At 37.1% G+C, this 27,326-nt stretch overlaps 1 protein-coding gene across 2 annotated transcripts in view; it reads right to left on the bottom strand.

Moving 5' to 3' along the window:
• The window catches only part of kiz (kizuna centrosomal protein), a 123,236-nt gene that overhangs the window by 49,402 nt on the left and 46,508 nt on the right, over positions 1-27,326 (bottom strand). For both annotated transcript variants that reach the window (XM_052011538.1, XM_052011539.1), the window contains 4 exons: positions 18,847-19,492; positions 13,988-14,363; positions 3,615-3,749; positions 300-464 (listed from right to left, as the gene is read on the bottom strand). In XM_052011538.1, the coding sequence (XP_051867498.1) occupies positions 300-464; positions 3,615-3,749; positions 13,988-14,363; positions 18,847-19,492 (1,322 nt within the window). The remainder of the gene's footprint in view (positions 1-299; positions 465-3,614; positions 3,750-13,987; positions 14,364-18,846; positions 19,493-27,326) is intronic.

The following is a 27,326-nucleotide window of genomic DNA, read 5'->3' as shown; positions in this document are numbered from 1 at the left end:
TGAAATCTGAATGGAATATTCCAGCAATTTGTGCTGGCAGTTTGTACTTATACAAATGTTTAAGAATATAATTTTACCTCTGTGAGATGCCACATGGGAAGCTTACATTAAGAGATAGCTTACATTAAGAGATAACTTACATTAAGAGATAAGTGCTGAAGCAAAACAAAAACTTCTTTTAAACTGCAAAAAATTGCTTTGTTTCAAGAAAGAGTTATAATAAATAAACATTTCAGCTGATCTGCTTTAGATCATCAGGTTGTCCAGGCTTTTTAAAATCTTTAGCTGACTGAATTTACCTATTAATAATTTTATCAACTGCTTCCCAGTCCTTCTTCAAGATTTCCTCAGAAAACAGACATCCATTTGAAGTATTTCTTAACAATTCCTTGAACTGATGAAGAACAACTGCTCCACAGGCTTCTAGGCTTTCCTTGTTCAAACTGCCTTTCCTGTTGCATATCCTACAAAGGAAGTTTAAAGTTCAACTTAACACTGAAAAAATCTTAAATTTAATCAACAAAGCTGATAAGTGGCAAATAGACATTGCAGCAAATGTTAGCAACTAAAAATTCTGAGGCAAAACTTAAACAATCATTGTTATTCCAAAAATCTACTCATCCACCATGCAAAATCTAGATAGAATACAATTCAGGTGCAAAATACCAACCAAATATTATTCACCATTGACATACTTTTGACAGTGGTAAAATGAGAGAAAGTGTACATAGAACTGTAGATCATGATGTTCAAAGTTGGCAGAATGAAAACAGTATTGCAAAAGTAAACATGTAGAATTGCACAATATTTTACAAAATGGAGAATACTCTCATACTATGTTACAAGATGAACTAAGTATTGAGGGACTTGATCACATTCCCTTTCTGTGATCTCATAGACAGAACTGACTAGTTGGGCCTCTGATTATCAGTACTGAGGCAATTGTTGGATACACAAGGTCACTGAATACTATGGCCATTGTTCTGACTCAGAGACAACAAACAGGGTGTCTGGTAAGCACCATGAGACAACCCAGAGCTGTCTATCATCTGTCCATTCGATGGCTAAACCGACCCATTGTATTTGTAAAACACCTGGTTAGGTATGCATGTAACTAATCAAATGTTAATATTGTGCATTTGTAATAAACTGGGAAGAACTGGGAAAAGCTAGAATAATGGAGTTTTCCCTTTGTTCTGTAAAGAGGTTGCCTGAGATTTTCAGAAGATCTCTCCTCACCAGAGATACTATCAAATACATATTCAATAAACTTTTGGTGCTTGAAATGGAACTGGGTCTTGTGTGATTATTCAATTGTTCACTTCCCCAAACAATGTATTTCTAACAATAACTAATATCAAGCTTCAGTAACAAATTTATTTTTGTACCAAATATAGTTGTACCTCTTTAAAATAAAAGAAAATGTTGTATGTCTAGGCAGACATTTGAACACAACACCTGCCCCTCCCAAACTGGCAGTCAAAATAAGAAAAAGCAAACTCACCTAAAGCCTCCTAGCTCAAAGTTACTAACAGTAATTTTAATTTCCAAATAACAATTACCTAGAGTAGCAGGATCCTTGGTTATATATGCAGATCATGAAGACTAGCAATAAAAGACTCACAAGACATCCCAAAGTTTTGCTCATGGAGGTTGTCCCTGAAATGTCCCTTAACAGATCTAACCCAGACCGAGACCCACATGCACCAGGTCTCTGACCTGTGACTGTTTCAGGATTGGCTCATGCAAATATAGCTTTCCTGCCTCAAAAAGGCAGTTAATAGAGACTCAAACAAGGAAAGGGGATCCCTTAAGTAGGAATGTTGACTCTGGCTGAATGTATTTCATCACATGACCTCCTGCCTCTAACTTCTGCCACTGGTCAACCAACACATACATCATCATGGAAATGGAGCTGATGCTATCCCCAACTCTCCCCACTAAGTACCCCACCTTCCCTCTCCCCCTCACTTCAGAGATGCTTTCCCATCTCCAATTTGTTTTGGAAAAGACAGACACTTTGTTATCCAACTGGATGAATCTTTCTTTGCCAGTCAATCACTTTTTTGCACCAATAAACAGAAGTGACCAAAGAAAACTTTGGAAATCATGCAGTTATTTAAAAAAAATTTTAGTTTTTATCTATGTTTTCTCACAGCAGAATTCCTAGAGATTTTTGGCTAATCCGGTAGGATGAGCAACACCACAACCATATAGGAGTTCACATACCCTGACACTCAGTCACATCTTAATGCATGGTCAACAAGGCAAGCATCAAGGGTGGCTTGGGCCATTGATAACAAAAATATATTTAAAAAAATACAAGCAACTTTCTACTGTGGGTAACTTTTGGCAGAATATCTGTTTGCATGGCACTTCAGGTTCTATCCTCAAGCTTTGGTGGGGATCCTGGTATCTATGTCAGTTACATTTCACCTATCACCGACCATTACCTTTTCTAAATGCATATTTATTGTGAGATTGAACATGATGGTTTCAGAACATTTTTGTGCAAATATTAAAATTGAGCATGTTATCTTTTTATCAACATTGGTCTCCTTATTTATAGGACGTTAATGCATTGGAAGCAATTCAGAGAAAGTTGATTGGAATGATATTTGGAATGGTTGAGATGTCATCTGAGGAAAGGTTGGACAAGCTAGGTTTGTATACACTGGAATTTAGAAGTGAGAGAGAGAGGGATTTGTTTAAGGCATATAAGATCCTGTGGGGTCTTGACAAGATGTAAGTGGAGAAGAAGTTTCCTCTTGTGGTTGAATTTACAACAAGGAATTATTGTTTAAAATTAAGGGATCGCACATTTCAGTTAGAGATGAGGTGATTTTTTTCCTGTGCGTCTTTATACCTCTCTTCATCAAAGGGTGGTAGCAGCAGAGTCTTTGCATAATTTTAAGGTAGAGAGATTTGTGATAAGGGGTAAATGATTACTGGAATGTGGAGTTGAGGGTACAGTCAGTTCAGCCATTAATGAATGCAGGTGCAGGCACAAAGGTCTAATGTGTATGATCATATGCGTGTTTGTTGCCCTTCCCATACATCATTATTGTAATGTTAATATTTGTTTCACCATCAGAATGCACACAAACAACCAGCAAAGGAGGAATAACACTTAAAGCAGTTTTACTAAACTAATATTGGTAAGTGTTCCACTTTGTTTTTCTGTACTACTTGGAAACATAAGAAGATTAACAAATTTTGTCTACTTCTGTAAGTCATGCTTTTAAAATTGCCTTAATGAAAAGTGGAGGCTGGCTTAAAAAGCCTAAATGGAAAGGAATGGAATTTAGAATGCATAAATGTGCATACTTCAGTGTACAACAAAAATAATAAAGTTCAATTAATTTGTTCAAATTTGTATAAATTTTTATATTTTCTCAACTACTGACAAAACATTGTCAGCAGTTCTGCTGTGGTACTTATAATATGTACTAAATGCAAGAACATTAAAATTGATACCATTCTATTTCTGGGCCCAGATAATAGGCATAAAGTTTATATTTTATATCTTTAAAAAGAGATATTTACACAAGCACACACTGAATTCTGGCACTAAAATGGAATGAAATGACTATTTTTAGCAGATCTCTAATCACCTTGTGATTTCCTTCAGTTTTTCATTACTTATTGCAGTAGTCTGATACAGCTCTGAATAGGTAGCCTTTGTTCCCCCAACAGCATCTCTTATTGACTGAAGTAAGTGACAAAATCCTTCAAATGAAAGGCACCCTCTGCAGATAATAATGAAAAAAAAATCATGTTCATGATTATATTTATTCATGTTATTGAATCAAACAATCATATATAGTAGTAAAAAGGTAAATTGGCATCATAAAATATAGTAATTAACCTTAAACCTTCCTTCAAATGAGGACAATTTCATTTTTGTTAATATGCACAACAGGACATCACTTACACTTTTATGGATCAAAGAGATAAATATGCTACCTGAAAAAATCCAATGCTTTATGAACAGTTGTTTATGTATTAACCTATACAAATAGTAGTCTGAAAGATTAAGAAAAAGACTCATGGAAACTGAAACTTCAAGTTTTAATGCTTTTATTTTTATTCTCATTTTTGAGTCACTCTTTTATTTCAAAACACAGAGAGGCAGATCCTCTTCTCCTGTACTTCTGCTGATGTTGTTTTGAGGCTGGCTACCAGGAGAATTTTCCATTTTCCATTTTAGCTTCCAGGTAAATACCTGTTGTATGTCTTCCTTCAACTATTGATCTATGCTTTGAAGCTAAGCATGTAGCAAAATTCAAGGGCAATATTTAAGGGAAATGCATTCCAGAAAATATTTATTCCAGCTATAAAAACTAGCATTTCTACTGTGGTACAAATGGATAAGCTAGTTGGGATTTGCCCATAATCATATTGTGGCTTCTAATTCCCCGAGGAGCTTCATCTGTAAACAATATCAAAACTTAAGCATTATAGAATTTTTCAGCACAGAAAGAATCCATTCAGCCTATCATGTCCATGCCAGGTGGATGAGATGGTGTCCACCTTATCCGATTTCCATGCCCTTACCCTGTGCCCCTTATCTTTTTCTTTTTTAAATATTCATCCACTTCTTCTTTGAAAGCAATATGGTTTCTGGTTTCATCACTGCTTTTGACAGGATATTTCATTTACTAGAAGGTGTCTGTTTAAAAAGAAAATGTTCCTATGTTTTCTCTCTATTCTGTTGGGAGACAAGTTAAAAAAGAACATTTTTCTTTTTAAATCTTAAATTATAATATTCATTCACCTTCAACATCTATATAATTTAACTGATTGGTGTTTAAAAAATAAGGATGTTCATTCTTCAGAAATACTTCTAACTTGCTCAGATTTCTTTCTCTGAATTAATTTTATACTCTTAATACCTCTGTATTAAAAAGTACTGTTCAGAGAATAGCTATTTTATTCAAAAAACAGGGCAATGTTTTCATTTTCACACATTTCTGTAGTTCATCGTTAGTCCATCCGGAAGCAAAAAAAATAATTGCATATTATTTGAATTGAGAACTTATGATGCAAAACATAAATGCTTTTTGAATCTCTAAAGTACATTTAGTATCCAAAGTGCGCACTTATCTAACTTTAGCAATAATGAATCACTGAAAGCTGAACATAAGTGACAGTATTTTTTTCAAGGCAGGTTCCAGAGGTCATCTACAAAAAATTATTTTAAGTGATATTGAAGCTTAATTCTCTATACTCATGAAGTACCACACTTTTTTATACCACGTCTGCTACTAGCAATGTAAGAATATAAACTGTTTTTCCACATTCATGAGGTCACAATCTCTTAGCTGCAGTACAAGAATTACTTTCCTGCAACTAAATTACATCCTTCTTACTCAAGTATCCAGCTAACAATAATAAATGGACACATTTTAGCACCAAATAAAGCTTAATGGAGCAATGAATAATGAAGATATTACTGTCATGATTTTAATATAACAGTGATTCAATTGTACCACTCGGATGGTGTGGAAATGAAATATACTTAGAGGCTTACTGCAAAGTACTAGACATGGGTTCTTAAAATGCATTGCATTCATATCACATATGGAGTTAAACATGGCATTATAGGAATAGTAACAGACCTAACAGTAACAAATATTATCTTTAAAAAATATAAATGCATTGTATATCAAGCAGTTTAATATTCAGCAGATAATTGATTGTAACCGTATAACATGCTAATTGATAAACACTTGCAATATTTTCACTTGCAACTTTGTTAACATGTGAGCTAATCTGCAATCTTAGAAATATTTTTATCATGTGAAGGACACAATTGCTTGCATGAGTAAACTGCACAATGAAAATGATAATCTTGCCTAGCCTTAAATGTTCTTTATGTGCAAGAATTTAAAACTGTAAATGAAAACTTCCTGAAAGATAATCTCTGAGATGCAAAATATAATGGCATCTCTATTAATGACAGGCTCAATACATCGACTTTTTGTGAAGGAAAGACTACAAAGATGAAAATATATTTTATTTAACTATTCTGGTTCATGTGAAGTCTTTTTGTGAAGGAAAGACTACAAAGATGAAAATATATTTTATTTAACTATTCTGGTTCACTACCAATAACGTGCACCTCCTTTCTGTAAAAGTCGAATAAATATGTATGGTCCTTCACAAGCCAATGTATTATGATTTAATTATATGCACATATATTTCCAAAGTATAACATATGTACTGCATTTTAAACTTCTAACAGTCCATACATAAATACACCATCACAGCTGGTACAATGAATTAAGACAGACACACACATCTATTTACATTTTTATTGACTTTTTCTCAGGTAAGGTAAAGACTTGCTTTTCAGCATAGAAACTCTGGTTTAGTCAACCCTAGGTTTGCACAACAGTTATTGAATATGTCATTCACCCAAAAGCGACTACGGTTGCCAGCCCCAGAATTACCTGATTTTCAGTGATGCAGAAGCATTACTATAATGTGTAGTCAATGCCTAAATAATATTTTTATGTCCCATCAGTTAATACTATGGTGATATTATGCTGTGCCTGATTACTTTTGTGCTACAGGCTGTGCACTTTTTCCAAACAAATAAATTTTCTGACAATTACAATCATACCACTGTACCTAACGTAAAGATGGAACGGGGGTTCCCTTTACAAATATCAGGGCTCATTCAGTATTTGGTTTTCTGAAGCTCATCATCAAGAGATAACCAAACAAGCTTTATATACTTCAATCAGTGATTTAGTGCTACATTTATGCTTGGGAAATATTGTTGTAAAATATGAAAAGATATTTTTTGTCAGAAAATTTAGAATTGTAACAGTTTTTCCAGTGTTGCACCCACCACTTAATACTGGTGTACTTCTTGGGAGAATGGGAAGAATAGAAATAGCTTTTGATGGTAAGCTCAAAATTTTCAAATTACAAACAGTAGGTCCTGAACAACTTATAGCATCGTTATACTTTTCAATCATTAGCTTTGTCTTTTTAAAGGAAACACAAATATATTTTTCCCATTAACAATCAACTGGATTCAGTTACCTCAAAATACGGCTTCCAGCATTCCATAGCTTGTCTCTTCCAGCATGAAACATGCTTCCAGCCTTGTTGAGCCCTCCTTGCCCAGAAAGTGCTCTTGACTTTCCATTAACAAATAATGCTGCTAGTTTTCTTCAGTCTTCCATTGCCCCTTTCACCCAAAACCTGTCCACAACCTTCCACAAGTGCTTCTGGGAATTGAGGGCTTTGAGGAACTCACACGGGAGATGAGGCTTGGGGCAGGTCAACCATGATCATATTGAATGGCAGGGAAAGCCTGAGGGGCTGAGTGGCCTATTCCTGCTCCTATTTTCTTATGTTCCATCCCACCAGAAGTGCTTCTCCCAGCACTGATTTTTCTCTCTCCATCTAATATTTTTTGGCTATTATATCTGCCCTTGGCCCTACTGGCCTCTGTTACTTACACTGCTCCCTTTCTCTCTCCAATAGTCTCTCTTGCTGCTGCCATTAGCTTTCCTATGCCCCTTTCTTTAGTTCTCCATTTTCTCCACTACCAAGACTTTCCTTCCCTCAAGACTTTTGATCCAAAACACCTATTTAATTAGTGCTGTACACTAGACAGGAATTTCTCTCCATTGTGTACAGAACTGCCAATCAAAGCAAGGCGTCAAGCTGATGAGAGTAAGGAGTGGCTATTGGTAGTAGAGATATCATCAGTTCTAACATCAATGTACGAATGTACATAAGTCTCGCATGCTGACTGTCTGTATTAAGTATATGTATGAAAGACCTATCATTTTCACGTTGTTTTACAAAAGTAAACTTTATAATTGTGTGTTTTTCCATATTTATCATCTGGCCATTTGGCATACATGAAAGGTTCTGGGAAAACTTCATAAGTACTTAAGTGACATTTTCCCACATAAAGTGTTTCTTAAAAATACAAGTACCCATGAGATAAACAAACAAACAGCATCCAGCATTCATCACACTTCTTACCTAGGGTCACAAATTGTTTTGAAAAAGGTTGTAGCGTTACATTATAGACTGTTTTTAACACTCTGTGACATCTAGTTGCATAATATGTAGTCGCAGCTTTTTCCATATATACAATATCGTGTTCATTTTTAAACATGTTAAAGTAAAAGGTTTACTCTTTGGATTAAAAAATGACAATCCTTATAATGTTCCAAGAAAGCTTTATATCTTTTTAATACTGCATATCTACTATCCTCAATCATCCTAATATTTCTCATACTACTTCACTCATTCATCTTTAAAAGCATATCAATTCCACCCCCACCGCCACCAGTCCATGGTAAAATCTGGGTGGTCCACACTGGAGGCAATTGTGTGTAACAAATGAAACAGCAGCATGAAAACAGAATGGCAACAAGAGGAAGAAAAAAGAGAAACCAATATAAAGAAAAAACAGAATTTATGACAATCTGTAATGGGCTGAGGGTTAGAGGTCAGGAAACAAGGGATCCTTCTCTTCATCAGGTTGCTTCCTGGTAACATCCTGATTAAGCTGACAGCTTGAATTATATCTGTTACATTCTGCAGTAGACAATCCATCTGTGCTAAGTCCTCTTCAATGCTGCTGAAGAAGCTTGGGCAAAAGCTTGGTCTTTCTTCCTTTACCATGGGCCTCAAAGCAGTCATCTCTTTTCTATACTCTTTATTTGTCAGTGCTCTTCAAAGAGACCTTTAACAAACTGAATGTGCTGTGTGCATCAAGCCCGCAGTATTGTTAGTCTCTCAAATGCAGCTAGGACTACACCCCTGCTCTGTCTCTATCTCTCAGATTTAGTTTAATTGTTGGATTGTCATCAAATTATTTCTGGTCCTTGGCATCAAGCCTAACCCTGGCTCTGTTACACAAAAAAACATGCTGGAGATTGAACCTTTCAAGTGATATATTTAGATTCTGTTGCCATGGTGCACTCGGATCTGAAGCCCTACAGAACCATTTGACAGACTACAATGAAGCAGCTTGAAGCAAGTAATTGTGAGGAAAATGGAGAACATTAGGGCTGTTTTAATTTTACTTTTACAATTATTGATATTTAACTAAAGATATATAGCATATCATTTACAAAAGCCTGGAATTGACATCGTCAATGTTCATACATCTTGATGTTAAACATTCATATATTTTGTGAAACTAAATTTCTTTCTCAGAATGATATTACAATAAACTGCTTGGTTATGTAGAATAACAGTGGAATCCCATCATTTTATATGCAGTGTAATAGAATTGTTATATTATTATCAATCATACTTAAGTAAATCAAAAAAGGTTTCACCAGTGAATAAGAAAAACTCAGACCTGTGAGAGATATTTTTAGATCACATTTTGGATTTGTCTTTGCATAGAACATAGAATAGTATACTTAGCTTTTACCATTAGTGTGCATTTTTTTTATCTAAATAACTATAATTTAAAACATGGTAGCAAAAACTCTCAAGATCTTTTCCATATACATAACTTGCATATATCAGATTTACAAGTCATTGGACTTGGCTTCACTGCTGCATGTTAAATCCGTGTACATTTGAAATACATTAGCTACAAACCATTAGACCTGTCTTTAAGTTCGTCAATTTTATCAAATTAACATTGGCTACTAGGAGTTTCATTATGGTACGGGCAAGAAGGGTAAATTGAAAGAAACAACACAAGGAAACGAGACTAAGAAAGTTGGGGGTGAGGGTGGGAGTTGGGGGAAAAGAACAGGTAAGTAAATTTCAAGCATTTAGATTTTCTCTTTCTCTCAAAGTGACACAGCCTCTGTTACTGTGGATTACAGTCTAACATACTGCAGAGCACAAATGCATCAGTTCAAAGTCAAAGTCAGTGTTTGCAAAGCTGGACAGCATTCGTCTGCACAATGCGGATGCAGATGCACATATGAGACTCTTGAATTTTAAAGTGAAATAAACTGCTAAGTGTGTTCTTTGCATTTTACCTGACCAAACAATATGCTGAATTTTGTAAGGGCAGGAAAGTTCAGGTCTTTCTGCACACTGGGTAGATTAAACTCCACAACTTCAGAACCTTTGCTATGACACATTCACCACCTGAAAGTCAGCCTGATTGACAGGCTTGGATTCTAGTCAGGCTGCATCCACTCCTGATGTTACAAGCCACACAAGTAAGTTGCCCTCTGCTGCTAATGGGACATTGGTGGGATGGGAGATTGGAAGGTGTTTGACTCTAAACTTGGTAAGGGGATATTGGAGTGTGGTTGATGGTGGAGAGCTTTTTTGGGGGGGGACTGTGGAAAGGGGGAAAGGATCTATCTTCTTCCCAAGGTTGTCTTTGCCTCCCTTCAGCTGACAGATCTTCCAAGGTCTAGAAAACCCAGATGGCCGTAGGTAAACCGACCTGACCGATTAAATCAGGTCCTGCCAAACTCTTTAAAGCATTTAAATTGCCATTCCACTTCTGGAACAAAAGCCTTCTGTGTTCAAGAAGTCAGTAGGTTGTAGTTATGTCTAATATTTTTAATGTTTTGCAACTCGTCTGATATGTCCACTTATTTTATTGATCTACTGGCCAACAAGTTCTACTCATTATGGTAGACAGGGGTTTGCTGAGTTTTCAAAGCAAATCTTCACAGAACTGCTGTCAGGTTTCAGCACCCCTGAACTCCTGAACTAATGAGGAAGTCCCAAGCTCACTGGTTGAGCTCCATTAGCGATGTCTTGGCTGTGCTCTGCCACTGGACTCCACATGGAGTCAAGGGGTAAAGCCAGAACTGGAACTTGCTGAAATTCCCTAACATTTATTGTAGGGCGCATGATTCATAAGGCTATTAATTTGAATGGGGATTATAGAGCCTCGAAGAAGGAAAGCAATACGTTACATCTTTTAAAATGTGACCCTTGTTTCTTGTTTTTAATTATTTAAAATATTTTCAAGTGTTGTTGGCTAATTTTCTTTTCTTATTTTAGTTAACATTTAAAAAAACATTGTTTTATCAGCTTTGACAAAAAAATGGGGAAAGGACATTGCTGTAAGTCAAAAGTTTCTAGAAGAGCTTTGTGGTCATTGCTTGTTCTGGCTTGGTCCTGTCACATGTTCATATTGTTTAAGGCCCTGCTCTTGCTCAATGCCTGGCCACTTGGATCCAGGACCATCACAACCACCAGGATCAGTCTTCCATATCTACAAGATATGTTTGGATGAATGGAGAACACCAATGGCATGGTGGGTGGTGAGGGCTCATCAGGAAAATATGAGCCATTTTATTAGCAACAGTTGTTAGCACAAAACTGACACAGACCCTGAAAGCCCTGCTGCTGTATTCTGAAACCACAAGCATGCCTATCTCTAAAGATGCAGAAACTGCCCAAAATTTGCAAATCATACTGAAGAGGACACAGTCATGTATATAACAAGGAAAGCCACATCATACCTGTAAGGATACTTCAGTGGAAGAGATATCCTATTGCTTTGACAGGGAGGAAGAGTGTTAGAAAGAGTTTATTAAGAAACTGGCTTGCCTTTCTAATTGTAGAAAATGAACCCTGTGTTGAACAAAATCTTAAAGCTATCTCAAGACTCTGAATAGGAATCATGCCTGCTTGCAACTGTATGAAATAGTAGAACATGGAATTCCCAGGGTTAACTCCCCAGTTAGTATACTCTATTTAGGAAAAGCAGGGTAGACAATTTGCCCATTGGTTTTGTTACCATTTGAGTAGAATCCTTCTTAGAGCATGACCAAATCAAAGAGTTTAAATTGATCTGGTTCTTGCTAAGTAAACCATTATATTCTTATTAAAGATGTTCTTCTTAAATGAAGAACAAAATGAAGAACAGCTGTGCACATCACATATTTTCATAATTTAATAATAACAATGAAATTACTGACTCATCTTCTGACATCATCTACATGACATGTCAGGAGCATAATGGAATACTCTCTGTCTGCCAGATGAAGACACCTCCAACAAATCCAAAAAGTTCAGTGCCATCCAGTACAAAGCAACTTCCTTGGTTGCTACACCACCTTCCACATAAACTTTCATTTCCTCCACCCCCAGTGTATAGTGGCTGCAGTATGTATCATTTACAAAATGCACTGTAGTTACTTGTCTAGACTACTTCAACAGCAGCTTCTGAACTTGTCATCCCTGAAACCATGTACATCAAGGACAGTAGGGGCGTGGGAACACCACCGCCTGGAGGTTCCCTGCCAAACTGCAAAGCATCCTGACTTGGAAGATCCTTCATTGGTACTGGGTCTAATTCCTGGAATTCCCAACTCAGTTAGTATTGCGGGAGTACTTTCATCAGTGGTTCAAGAAGGTGGCTCACCATCACTTTCTCAAGGCTGTTAGGAGATGGGCAATAAGCACTGGCCTTGCTGACAACTTCTAGACAATGAAAGATTAATAGATAAAGCAACCCCTACATCATTCACTTCCTAATGAGAACTGCATGTCAATTTTGAACAAATTACACTACCATTTGTGCAAATAATTGCCCCTATGATTTAGTGGATACATAATCTATTTGGGGTCATACCAAGCCATTAGTTTTGGTCTGTGAACTAGCTGAGTGAACCATGGTGAGAGGCACATATAAATTTTGGAGTAAGGTAGGGAACACAGAATAATAAAAATAGTCAGAATTTATATATTTGGTCATTTTCCAAAAACAAATATGTATGAATTATCAAGTGAATATGCAAATTTGGGTCATTCTGTCTTTCCATCATATTCAAATATACACTTGCAAGAATTTTTTTATATCAAAAAGACAATCAAACTGCATGTTAATCTCCCCATGACGTGATGCTAATCTCTGTATAGCCCACCAGTAAAGCAAAATGATTTGTGAGAGGACCAATGATCATGTCGGAGAATAGCTACCAATAATGCGCCAATTACATGTGCCAGTTAGTTATTATTCACTAGTCAGGAATGAGCATCTACAAGTAGATGTGTCACATGTCTTTTACTTCTGACCTGCTGCCAATTTTGTCAGGGTTCCCAATTGAGACCCTGATGGTCAAGAATTACATCTGTCAGCAGATCCTCAAAATAACCTTGCTATACTAAATAGGATATAAAATATTGGGGACATTACCACAAATAGTAGCATTACAGATGCTTGCTTATAATAATATGCCTTTTGAAATTAAGAGAAATGACAGTTATCAAGTAAATGGATAAAATAACTGGGTAGTGCAGTATGATGAGGCAATATCTTTCTAAACTGAAGAACAGAACTACAATCTGATGAGGTGCTAGTCAAGTTACAGTGCCAGCTATAAAAAATTTTATATGAAAATAAATTTGAATTCCATAAATATATTTTATGCTTTCAATACCAACTAGCCTTGTGATGCCCCTGAGGCTGCCAATTTGGAACAGAGATGCTTTCTAATTTCTATTTACTGTGCAGGAAGAAAATAAATATTTGGTGGAAGTTTACCCTTCCCATCATGAAGAGCCCACAGCAATATTTGGTAAACTTGCACTGGGATTCCATTGAGAAAGCTAGTTCTTCCATGGTTGTACTTGTTGGAAACCTTGTGTGGCAACTTCAACAGCAGATTATACCAACCAATGTTTGCTTATTTAGTCTAAAACTGATATCTGAATATCATACATAACAGTTTTGATTGCAGTGACACATTAAACTGTCACTGTGCCTCATGCCCAGAATCAATTGGGTCATGGGTGTACTCTAGGAGTCAAGTATTATTGAATCAGCCTTGCTCAAGTAAGGCCTTTCTTTTATGCACTGCTCTGATGCAGGCAACACAAAGAAAGTGGGGGGAGTTGATGTTGGAGAACCACTGCATAAGTAATATATCCCCATCTCCTTCTTTGGATAACTATATTTTAATAACATCATAATTTGAAGTCATTTTTTTAAAAAATGCAGATTATTTTAAAAATTACATACAGCTATAATAATCTTACTTTGTGTATATGTTAGGACAATACTTACTCATCATTGAGAGACTGTGCTGTGGACCCATGTAGTTCCCCAGGAAGATCACCATTCACAGAACTGCCACAGTCTAATACTGACGGCTGAGTTAAGGAAGGCACATGGTGTTCCTTTATTGAAACTGAAATGCTTTCATCTTTGGTAAAAGATGCCTCGTTAGTCTTTTCCTGATCATCATTTACAGCTGCTTTAGAATATTGAATGGAATTATAAGGGTCTTCGAGATATTCCTTCAGCTGCAATTCTTCAATGCTACCAGAAGTACTGATGTCACTTTCTGAATTGTACACTTCATCTGCCAGCCTCTGCACTTCCCGACTTGACCTCAGTGCCTCAGCTGCATCCTTATTCAGATTCTGGGAAAATGTCGATTCTATAAGAAAACAAAAAGAGATTGTGTTTTGACAAATGACAATGTACGAATACTCCCTGTAATATTTTACTGTCACATTTAAACTTTCCTAATGCCAGAGTCCTCCAAGATCTTCCTTTGCATTTTGAAGGCCAGGTACCCACCAAGGTAATTATCATGAGTATCTTTTCCAAGAGAATGAGTGCTTGCCCCTCCTTTCCACTCTCTTCTGTTATCTTCCTCCTCTTTAGATGTGTAGTCCTTCTCCTGCATGCTCTCTCCTGGCTTATCTTCTCATTGTGCCCCCTGCCATCCCATTAGCCCTGCTCTTTACTTTCCTCCTATGGTCTACAACAATCCTATTTCCACCTTCTCTCCTTCCACAATTGCTAATTTGCTGAATTCCCAACTGGGATCTTGGAACTAACTTTAAATTCTTTGCATTCCCTATATTTTTAATGAGATATTTCACTGACTTAAAATTGTTTCTTGGAACACAGCTAGGAATATAATTAATCAAATTTCTATGGAAACAATGGTGGCTCACCAGGTATGGTTTTCTTAATACTTCCCCTGATCATTGGCAATGACTTATAAAAGGCAACAAGGCAAAAACTACATTACTAACCAGTATAGATTTAGAGTTTTGCCTGTCTATAACCAGAAAATATTTCTGCATGTGGCACTACTCAAAGCATCCAGCTTGTACTTCCCGTTAATGAAGTCATTAATTACATAGGGTGAAAAATTGAGATGCAGATCATTAAGAAACATTTCCTCTTACAACTGTTCATCAAAGACCATTCATTTTGTCCTATTATATTGCCTGGTTGCTATCTAATTAGTAACCAACATCGGAAGGTGACTCTCAATTCTGAACAGTTACACTTCTTTTAGAATTTCTTGTAAGGAATCTTATCAAAAGCTTCTGCAAGTTCAGATAACCTTCATCCAACTTGTTATAATCAATATTCCATGTAAGAAAAGCTCATACCATACATATTTAAAATTAACTTGACCTAACTGATGTCAGCTGGATTGGCATGAAGGAAACTGCAAATAGTTTTGCAGGAATGCAGTGTGAAAAATCAGATTGGGTTTTGTTCAGCTGGTGTACAGCAACCCATGATAAAAGCAAACAGATTAAGATCTATGAGTAGACAATCAAATTCAATTGTAATGTCCGCCACTGTCAAATGGCCAGCTGCCTGGCACTCACTGTTAAGACTAATATCCATCATTGGCTGAGATTTTAAATGGTAATGCTGGACTCATACTACTGCCAATGACTGGAAGCTCAAGTAGAGGATGGGAGTGAGGCAAGGGGAAAAATTACTAATAAAGTTTTATATACTGTATTTTTGGAAGTCCAATTCGTCACTGAGGGATTAATGCACCACACAAGATTTTCATTCACACTGGAGCCCATCTCCAATATTTTGTATTTTAACTGTAGGGTCAAAGTCAATTCAACTGATCAGATTCCATGATGTTAGATTGCCCCTTCAGTTTGCACATGAAAGATTAAGATCAAGTTCAATGTTCATCTCCTGAAAAGATCAGTTGGACCTAAGAATTTAAACAGAAAAATAGGAGAAAGTACAGGCTATATTGGTATTTCACATTGTTCTGCAAAGGGAAGGTCAAGGATGGAATGGAGTTGAGAAATGTTAGGTGAAGTGGGGAAAGGAGACAAAAGAGAGAAGGGTGAGGAGGGGGAAACAAAGTGAAATGGAGAATAAGAGAGGAAGAAGAAGGGAGATGGGACAAGGAGACAAAGGTAACGGAGAAGCAGAATGGAGGTTAATGGGGAAAAGATTGGGGTTTAAAGAAGCAAGGGTAGAATATCTATATTAGGAAGAGGAAAACGGTCCAGGAAATTGTCCCAGCAGGGGCTGCAGCCGAATAGGATTTGTTTCATCAAAGATCTATTGAAAGAAGGAAAAACAAACTGCTGGAGGAACTCAGTGGGTCAGTCAGCATCTGTGGAGGGAAATGGACAGTCGATGTTTTGGGTCGAGACCCTTCATCAGGAAGGGTCCAGAAGTTTGTTTTTTGCTCCAGATTCCAGAATCTGTGGTCTCTTTTGTCTGTAACTATTTAAAGAATGCACATAAAGTGAAAAGGGATGACACACATGAGAAAGTGCAACAAGTACTGCGTTTCTCTGCAGAAATGTTCATGTTTTAACACAAGACCAAGAGTGACATTCACACTAAAGTCATTGCAAGACAACTGCATTAGGAAATCTTAAGTGGGCACAGAAGGCAAGAAGTTTGGAATTCAATAATTGTATCATTATGGAAAAAGCATGTTTTTCAGTAAATCATTAGACCCATAGTTTTCAGAAACAGCTTAAAAATTGCTCTCACAATTAAGAAGGCCCAGAGAATAGGTTCATACTTGGTGTTTATTTGTATGTTATGTATTTTTCTTACAAATTTTCCTGCAGCGCCACCTCCTGTAAAAGGAATGTAATTGCTTACATCCAGGTTTAGGCAGCTCATGTTAAATACATATCATTTTAATTGCCTATTAATGTATCACTTATGAACTGGTACTGCAAAAGATGGTGGACCGGGTTTGAAATGGAAATTTGTTACTAATGCCTAGCAATAATAGCATAATTTGACCCACAGGTGCTTACAGTTTGACTGCAAAAGTGAATTTCAGGCAATTCATTGCTTCAGATTGTGGCTCTTAACAAAAATTATATCCATAAGATAGTTTTACTTTTTTTTCAATTTGCCAGTTTGAACCTCTTTCCATTTGTAGAGATACTTAAATCATGCTGGTATATAATTCTGTGGCTGCTTGTTGTTATGTGACCAAAATAGACATTATTCATTGTGAGGCTTTATAAGTAATTATTTGCAGGCTTTCTAACAGTGGCTGATGAGACCACTTGCAACCTTAGGATACTAGTCAACCTTGAACTTAGCTTCTGATCTCACTCAATGAAGGATTTACCCTTGGCGTCCCCTGATTTCTACATGCTAATTCTTGATGATGACATAACTCTTCATCATCAAAACATCTGTTGACCTACAACTGCCCCTGATGCCTGATACCCAGACTGAGATAAGGCAGTTTTTTCCAATTAAATACAGGAATACCAAAGCCATTGCCTTCATTCTCCATCATAAGCTCCAGTCTCTTATGATTAACTCCACCTCAGAATGAACTAGATTACAAGCAGTCTGGGTGCCTTGTTTTTCTCTGAGCTAACCTTCCCAACATGTGTCTTCTTCAACCAAACAAATACCTCTTTCCACCTCCATAATATTGCATGCCTGTGCCCAGTCTCAGTCCACCTGGCATAGAACCACTTCATCCATGTTTTTGCTACCTCCGGATTTGTCCAAACTCTTTCATTTCCTACCCTCACGGCCTCCATCCAAAGTACTACTGCAAATCTGTGTCTTAGCCAAACCAAGTCCCACACAGCCATCACATATGTGCTTGTTGGTCTGGATTGGCATTTGATCAACAAATGTCTCCATTTCCAAATTCTCATCAATGGATTTCAGTGCAGTGTGTTCTGGACAATTGGGAGGCACAATTGCTTTGACTCACTGTAAAGATCTTTGGGAACTTACTGAATCAATTATTCTCCAATTCCCATTGCTCTGCAAACCTGTTGTTATATAGTGCTTGTAGTTATAGTTATTTAATGCTGTAAAATGTCTCCACAGGGGCTTGACTAGTAACCTTATAAATTTTATGAAGTAACTTCATATTGTCATGCATTTTGCCAACTAAAGAAAAACTAGATGATTTATTGTGTAAATCAGAACTCTTGACAGAAGTTTATAAAATTATGCGAGGCATAGATCGATAGCTGGCATGTTTTTCCCAGAGTTGAAATGTCTAATTCTAGAGGGCATGCATTTAATTCGAGAGGACGAAAGTTCAAAGGAAATGAGAGGGGCACGTTTTTTTTCACCCAGAAAGTGGTGGGTGCCTGGAATGTGCTGCCAGAGGTGGTGGTGGAGGTAGATATGACAGAGGCAGTTTAAAGGCACTTAAGCACATGAATATGCAGAGAATGGAGGGATATGGACCATGTGCAGGCAGAAGGGATGATATGTCATTAGCTTAACTAGTTTGGCACAAAACTGCGGGCAGAAGGGCCTGTTCCTGTGCTGTACTGTTCTATGTAAAAGCTCCCAACACCTTACATCTGGACCATCCACCACAGCTTCTAATAAAATTATATAAATACTGAATTAAATTCCATACAGAGATACTCTGCCTCTCAAAAAGAGATCCTTTAAGGACCACATCAAGTTAAACAAATACATTTGGCTCATTTGGGAATGCCTAATCATGTCTTTGGGACAGAAGTTCTGTCAATAAATTGTAAAATCTTCAATTGTGCATTATAATTAGAGACAGCATTATTCGTATTAATATAAACAACCGTTTCTTCAGTGATATTTTAAATAAACCACGATATACCTAAATGACCATAAAAGAAAATACTGACCAAAGAAAGCATTACCTAATTGAAAAATGTTGTTTTCCTTTAGGGTCATGTCAAAACTGCCAATGACTGGATCCATGGGCAATGTCTGAAACTGCTCAGGGGTCTGTTCACATGCAGCAGGATTGTTATGGATTTTATCTTCATCTGTCAGGTGATTCTTAACATCATTCTGCATTGTGCCTTCTTTCATTTCTTCCTTAAGGGGCTCTAACTGAGCCACAGGTAAAGTTAATTCTGGACTGCCAACGGAACCTTTTGCTCTAATATTCTTATTAATTTCTGTCCCTTCATTGTTATGTCTTGCAGTTTTAGAAGAGATTAGGGGAGTGAGTGGCATTACTTCACAGCCTAGAAGCTCGGTCTTCCCGTCCATTCTGTCAGAAACAGTATGGCAGTCTTGCCTTCCTGTGCTTGACATGACTAACTTCAAGTTGTCCATCACTGAATTACTCTGCATTGCTGTCACCGGTGCCACCTGTCTGTTTGGCTGAGGAGATAAAAAGCTCTCCATGGGCTGGTAATAGTTTTGTTGTGAACTCAAACATGTTCTATTTGTGGTCTCTGATGTTTGCTGGCCCATGAAGTGAGTGGCAGTGTGATATAATCCCTTTGACAGGTATTTGCTAACAGTTGTGCTGGTTTGACTTGATGAATTTCTTCCCTGGCAAAAAAAAAATCAAATATTACCTTGCAAGGAATGCAGTTTTATTCCATTTAATTGAAGGAAATATTCAGTAAATAACTCATGTATGAAATTCTTTGCAATTAAACATGTGGTCCATAGATATCTCCATTCATTCATGAAATAAATTCATTGTTTAACTTTAAAATATTTTTGCACCACAATAAGTACATCTTTCAGGGTGATCATAAAATACTCTATAATTATGTTTGTACAGAAACTGTGTTAGTTTTCAGTCAAACATGTTAAAACTTAGAATGGCAAGTTCCTTGCAATTAAATATGTAGACAATAGATGTCTCCATTTGTGCAATAAATTCTACATTCAACACTTCATTCCTGTGAGTGTCATTTATATAAAAGTAATACAAAATACAACAGAAGTTATATTTTTATGACATGCTACTTAAATTTCATTAATTATGTCCCTCTGTGAAATAGATTTCACTTTTATGAGCTATTTACTATTTTAATGCAAATAATTTGATTAAACTAGGAATTTGTGGGAAATATCTATAACTAAATAAACTTTTAAATACTTTACTGTTTAATCAGTCTAAATCTCTACCTTTTTAAAACTCAGGCAAGTATGTTTATATCTTTTGCATTCAAGCCAGCTTTTTTTGTTATCAACAAACAAATGAAAATATGCTCACAAGCATTCAGAACATGTCAGGAACCATGAGAGAAACATGTACTTTCCAAAAGGATCATTAAAAAATCTATTCATATGCATCACATTAAAAAACTTAGACCTACAGTGACAAGTTATTGCACTGTACTATTTTCAGAGCATTAATTGAAACAGTTTATATAATGACTGGAAATGGGAAAATTAGCTGTACTTCACATAACACAATATATTATGCAAATAAAATATTCTTATATTAAATCTAATTATGAAATTATCTGTAACCCCATCAAGTGGTATGATTAGACACAACAGTGAGTAGTGGAATACAGAAAAGTACACCATTAAGTGACACCAGACTAGGCTGATGCAATTTAACCCAATTTTTCCATTTTCGCTTACATCATTATTTAACTTAGCCACAATCATATTAAAACTGATGCTGAAACTCCCATGGCATTGCTCTGTCAGTCAGAGGATGCTATGTTTTGTGTGGGCTGGTACAATGCCAATATTAACAGTCCCATTTTACTTTCAGCAGATCCAGAGATGTCCCAGAGATAGTCCAGATCTAGTTACGGCAGGGTTACTCTCCATTCTATTCTTCCTTTTCATTTTCAGTCCCTGCTCTCTTTCTTCCCTCTTTCACTCATTCTAAATTAGGTACTGTGATTTCAAGTATAAGAATCTTTTATTCTCTTATTTTTGCCCCTTTCCTCTATCCTTGTTCCTTTCATAATTCAGGATTTTGATTGTTGGAGATGAATTTCTGTGCACTTGTGTTATGGACAACATTGGTTTGACCATTGCTTTTCAAACATTCCAAGCCACAATCCTACAAACTTGGTTCACAGAATTTTGAAACTTTGTTCGGATACAAGGTGGATTCGGAATGCTCAATGATTAGAATATTGCAGAAGTCTTTTGTGGAAGGACAAAATGTTATTAACTTCATTTGCAAATTGCTATGTTAGTTGCACTGATGTTTAGAATTGCAGTTGTTGGTGATTTTAAAAAAATACATGTTTCATATTCAACACCAAAACCCACAAGAAAAATTGACACCAAAAACAACATATATTCAAAGAAAATGTTTTTTTAAATTCGTCCTTCAGAAATTCTTGAAAAAAGGAGTGAAACTAAAAGAACACTGTTAACCTAAGCAGAGAAATCTTATGTGCCTCAATTGTGGCTCCAAGAGCTCTGCAATTAAGTTTGCGTAAAACTAACTTGGTTCTCCCTGAATCCTGCATCTAGCTTTGTTGTGATAACAGTCTCTTGGATTGGACTGGCATAGACTGGTCACAAGATGCAAAAAGTTCAACAATCTTGACATGTTATTTATTATTTCCTTCCAGATTTTGACACTGGAAGTCCTGTTCTATGAATCAGAGGTGATATTAGTTATGTGATTGAGCAAGTTGGTATTATGGCATCACCAACGTAACACAGGTCCATATCTTAGATTCAAAGCAGACCATTCTTCTTTTTGTAGATTATAATCAAGGAGAAATTGTTTCCTACTGATTCATCAATCCAGGAAAGTTTGTAGAACGACACAGGAGAAGGCTATTTTTCCCTTATAGGCCATGTCAGCTCTTCACAAGAGCAATGTTGCTAGTCCCTCTTCCCTGACCTTTCCTCTAATTTTAAAGATAATGTGATGGACTTCAGTTGTAAAGCCAGTCCAAAATGTGAATGAGAGCATTTTTCTGCATGCGAGTGAGGAAAAGAGCTAAATTGAGGAAGTTTTCCCATAATAAGATCAACAAAAACAAAAGTATAAAGCAAACTAGAAAATAAAACACCAAATTTTAAAACTTTATCCAGCAAAGAAGAAGAAGACGAAGGATGGACCTGACGTACACAAAAGACACAGAAGTATTATTAATCAGTTGCTTGGGTGCACAATAAGTTTTAAATTCCAACACTAAATACAGCACCCTGTAGAAAATATTCAAAATATTTATGAACATTTTCAAACTAATTTCAAAGGATAATTCCTTTAGCTGACAGTGATATTTCCGGCTCCATGAAAAAATGAAAATGTATTTCCCGGTAAGAAACTCACCGTAGACAGTATTATTTGTTTTCTAGAATTTTATAATCATGGAATAGAAATTAAGTTTACTTTCTATTCACATTCGAAAGATCTTTGTCCACAAATCCGGTTTTGTAATTAGTGTGGTGACAGTAAAGATCAATGGAATTTTCTTTTAATATTTTCATCTCCTCTTTTTTCCTGAAGGCACTACCTCGCTCATTGGACTGTTTTTCATGGACTCTTACTGGCTTCTAATATCTTACCCAAGTGGTCATTATTCATGCATCATTCTTAGCAGTGAGTGCCAGCAGGCTATCCAATTACGGAACACAATAACAGCTAAGGCTGAGCCTGATCTTTCTCCACTCCGCACTAACAGATGTGCTCATCCAGTAGCAGTAAGCCTGTAGCAATCAGCAATGGGAGAACTGGAAGACTTGCCCTCCCTAAACACAACTGAGAAAGCAATTTTCAGAACCCTTACTCTGAACAAAAGATAAAGCTGCATTGATGGTATGCTCCACCCTCATTATAGGAAGCCTTGGCAGCCAAGGATTTTGCATGCTCTAATGAGTTGTGTGCTGTAGTGAACAAACCATAAGCATAACTTGCAATGAAAAACAACATAAAAGAAACATGACTCAAGGTCAGGCAGTCTGATACAGAGTCCCAGAACTTATGAGAATTATAATGAGATTAGGATACATACTTTAACAAAATAAATTATAGTTTTCACAGATAATCTTGTGTAAAAAAAGTGTAAATTAATATATTATGTTTTGCCAGCAAATGAAGATAAATGAGTCATTTAATATGTTCTGATTATTTTCATAACTCATAGGTAATCAGCTTGTCCAAATTCATTTCTGTGATTTATAAGTAAGATACTCAACATTTACTCTTGGAGATAGGAAGTTTCGGTTTTTGCAGCAGGACAACTTATCTAACAAATAAACCATCAAGGTCATTCATTCTTTTTAAAATTAAACTCAGTCTTTGTTTTAAGTATTAACCAAACAAGAGATGATTTTAACCTGCTGCCACCAACAAGAATGGGCTCATTACACTATGAGGTAGAAAACTTTCCATTTCAACTCTGACACTTTCCCAGATTGTCCAAAGCATTTCGCGTCAAGCTTATCAAAAATGGTTACAATATCATTAACACCCAGACAATTTCATATCACAGAAACTGAAACTTGCAGGTTTGTGAAAGCTTCTGCAGTAGTCATAGTGATCCATTTAGCTATAAACCAGAACTCCAAATGTCCATAATGGTGATGAATTTATTTCTTAACACATGATACCTAGTTATCTTGAAACTATCCAAGAACAATTGCTCATGGTCCCTGCTACTTTCTTCCCCATTTGCTTTGCTCTACAGATGCTGCAACTCTGCAAAGTGGACACTGGTAGAGAGCAGTAAGAGCACACAAGATAGCGCTACATGCAGGGTTCAATGGTAAACTCAGCACTGGAGCACAGGGAGAAAATTAGCAGCACACAGTGAATCAGGAGTTCAGCTTAGGTGAGCATCTGCTCTAACATCCTAGAAAAGCCAGTAAATGCCACTTCAGAATTGGAAGATATGCATCAATAATTGCCTCCCAGTCACATGAACCTATGATGCATTTCTTATGAATGTTTCTATCTCCATCACTTTTGCACAGTAATCCCTAAGTGGCTTTGGCAAAGCAGCTACAAGCCTCTGCTCTTATGTAATACCCTTGAGATACTTATGATTGGTAACTTCAGACATCTGAACTTTGGTTGGTACAAGGGCAGACAGGAAGATTAACTTACTGACACCATGGCCATTGGTTGTGGGGTGACAAAGGAGCAAGTCTGCTGATGTCTTTAGAAATTATAATATGTACAATCCCCATGGTACCTCTGCCACAACCACAAGGCTAAGGTTCCTCTTATATTGATTTGCAAGTGAACAGACTAAAGGAGATGTGGGACTTCTTGCAAACTCTAAAACATTAACTCCACAAGTCTGTCCAAATTGGACACATGGAGCCCAGGGCTTGTGCTGAAGCTTTTTTTAAGCTCCAAAATGCTGCAAAGGATAGTGCAATGTCCTGTGCTGTAAGAATCTTGCTGTGATATGCATGGAGGTAGTCACACACTCTCCCAGGTAGACTGCAGAATGTTGATGTTATGCAAAATAACACCACACCTGCTGGCAAGTGAATCCTCCATCCTTTCAATCATTGCATTAAAACACTTTGGCAGATTTTTCCCTACTGGGTATTAATGCATTCAAGAGGTGCAGCTTTCTTTTCATGGCTGGCACCCTTTAATCCATTCTATCCTGTTAACAATACTAAGAGAAGATGTTGTCCCGCAGAACTTTTCACGTGTTGTTTCCATTACCAGAATCAGATACTGCTCATTTATGCTGGATATCTCCAGTTATTAAACATCCATAAGGCCTGCCACATGGCCTCGCCATTTTAAAGTTTTAAGCTTTGTACTGGTTCCCAGCCTCCTGCCCCACTCCCATTACCTTCCTCTGAAACAGAGTGGATACGACAGAAATAATGAATACGTCTGTTGCAGGGACAGGATTCTGAACTTTTTCAGTCCTTTACCAGGGAGGGAGCTGTGATCATTAACAGGTAATAGACGAGAACCTGTTAAATGGTCCCTGCCTGTTTTGTTGAGTTTTCATGTAAAATCATCCCTCTGGATTACCATCCACTCTATTTGCAACTTCAGTACCTGTGCTGGTGCTTTATAAAATTGGAGCACTTGACAGGGCAACATCTGGAGGACGGCCCTTCTCACAATAATTTTTTTCAGGTTGCAAAAGCTGAGAAGAATTAGATGCACTGAGAAGGGGACCAGTGCCAAGATGATACTGACAAGCTGCACAGCTATAATTTTTTTTTGAGATATCTTTATTAGTCACATGTACATCAAAACACACAGTGAAATGCATCTTTTGCATAGAGTGTTCTGGGGGCAGCCTGCAAGTGCCACTATGCTTCCGGCGCCAACATAGCATGCCCACAACTTCCTAACCCATACGTCTTTGGAATGTGGGACGAAACCGGAGCACCCAGAGGAAACCCATGCAGATACGGGGAGAATGTACAAACTCCTTACAGACAGTGGCGGGAATTGAACCCGGGTCGCTGGCGCTGTAATAGCGTTACGCTAACCGCTACACTACCGTACCTGCAGCCTAATGTTATGAAGCTTTTGAGTATTTACTGAGATGAATAAAGGCTCACCTATGAAATACTAAGATCTGCAAGATCAGCCACAATCTCACCTTCCATAATGTCCACGGTTATGTCTAGCCATGAATTTCAAGAGCTCTTGGAGGGTAAGAATTATAATATCAATCATCCCAATCCCAGTCTTAAATTTCTTTCTCATATTCTGTGCTTTCTTTGACCTTCAGAAAGAAATGGTGAAAGTGAATGACTGCTTGCTTGTAAGGCCACGTGTCTGATGCATAGTTTTAGTACTTGAGAAGAAGCAAGATGAGGAAGAAGAAGTGATGCCACATGCATGGAATATGAAGTGATGAGGATTGCTGGGTGGAGTTGCTGATTGTCAAATGCTAAAACATGAGAAGCAAATACTGCTGAGTGTACAGCTTAAGAATGGGAAATGAAGAGGTGCATGGCTCTACCTTTAAGTTTCTGCTTTGAAAGATGTGATGCAAGGGAGTGAACTGTTGATTATGCTGGAGCAGGGAATGCAAGAAGAATTAGATATAGTTGAAAGAGTAGTAACTCATCATTGCTGCTCACATGAGATGCTTGAATCTTTTCTCACAATTAGATATTTATTAGTCACACGTACATCAAAATACACAGTGAAATGCGTCTTTTTGCATTACTGAGAATGTGCTGGGGGCAGTCCAACTCAAATCCTGACAGTGATGTTCCTGGAATGATCAAGAACCACACCTACCCACCACTTCTACCCCAACCTACCCACCAGTTATGGTTCTTTGGTTCTTGGAGTCCATTCTTGCAAATGGTATCACAGAGCCTGTGAAAGGCTCTGCAGACCATTAGCCCAAAAATACTTTCTTAGAAACAAACCTGAGAGCAGAGAAGGCAACCTTACATTAAGAGGTGCACTATTACTTTAAATATAAGAGAGCTGCGATAATTGGGTGGAGAAGGTGGCCAAGTTGCTTGCTTCCCAAAGCAATCAAGTGACCAATCTATCAATCATATTAAAATAATATGCAGGGGCTAAGTTGCTCAGGGCCCCTGATGTGACACTAGTGTGGCTCGCACCTCCCCACCTTGCCATATTTCCAGCCTTGGTTAAAATTGGCCCATCAAGTGTCACGGAAATCACAAAAGAAAATCACCCAGACTGTGGGACAATAACTTCAAGAGGTGGTGTAACTCAAATCAGGGAACTGAGGGAACAATCTCCAGACATACTGAATAACCCTTCAGTTTAATTCCTATGAAAACATCAGCTGTTACCATCACAATTTTAGTTTGAATATCCCATAAAGTCTCTGTTTGATGCATGCAGCAACAACAGTCTTCTTAGTGAAGTAAATTATATTTTGTTGGTTACACTCTTCCCTTGAAATCTATTTTTAGATTTTATGAAAGAGGAAATATCAAAACCAATTATTGGAACTATTTCTTTAAACATTTACTTGAGATGATACAAACATTATGAATAAATATGAAGAGTTTAAATCTTCTAATTCCCAGATGCAAAGGCAATATTCTGATTTAAAAACATCTCACAAAATATACAAACAAAAGAATTATGAGGAGTAGGCCATACAACCCTTTAAGTCCCTTCTGACACTTAATAGGATCGTGGCTCATCTGATTGTAACCTTAATTCTGCATTCCCATCTCTGTTTGATTATTTTTCACCTCCTTGCTTACCCAGTTTCGCTCAACCTCTGCCTTAAAAAATATTCAAAGACTTTACTTCCCCTGCCACTTGGGGAAGAGAGTTCCAAAGACTCATAACCCTTTGAGAGAAAATAATTCACCTCATCTCTGTATTAAGTGATTGGCCTCTTATTTTTAAATAGTGCCCCCTATTGCTCGATTCTCCCACAAGAGGAAACATCCTTTCCACAACCACCCTGTCAAGATTCCTTAGGATCTTGTGTGTTTCAATTAGGTCCCT

Source organism: Pristis pectinata, chromosome 3 (assembly GCF_009764475.1).
Source record: "Pristis pectinata isolate sPriPec2 chromosome 3, sPriPec2.1.pri, whole genome shotgun sequence".
Lineage (NCBI taxonomy): Eukaryota > Metazoa > Chordata > Chondrichthyes > Rhinopristiformes > Pristidae > Pristis > Pristis pectinata.
This window is presented reverse-complemented; position numbering and strand designations above follow the sequence as displayed.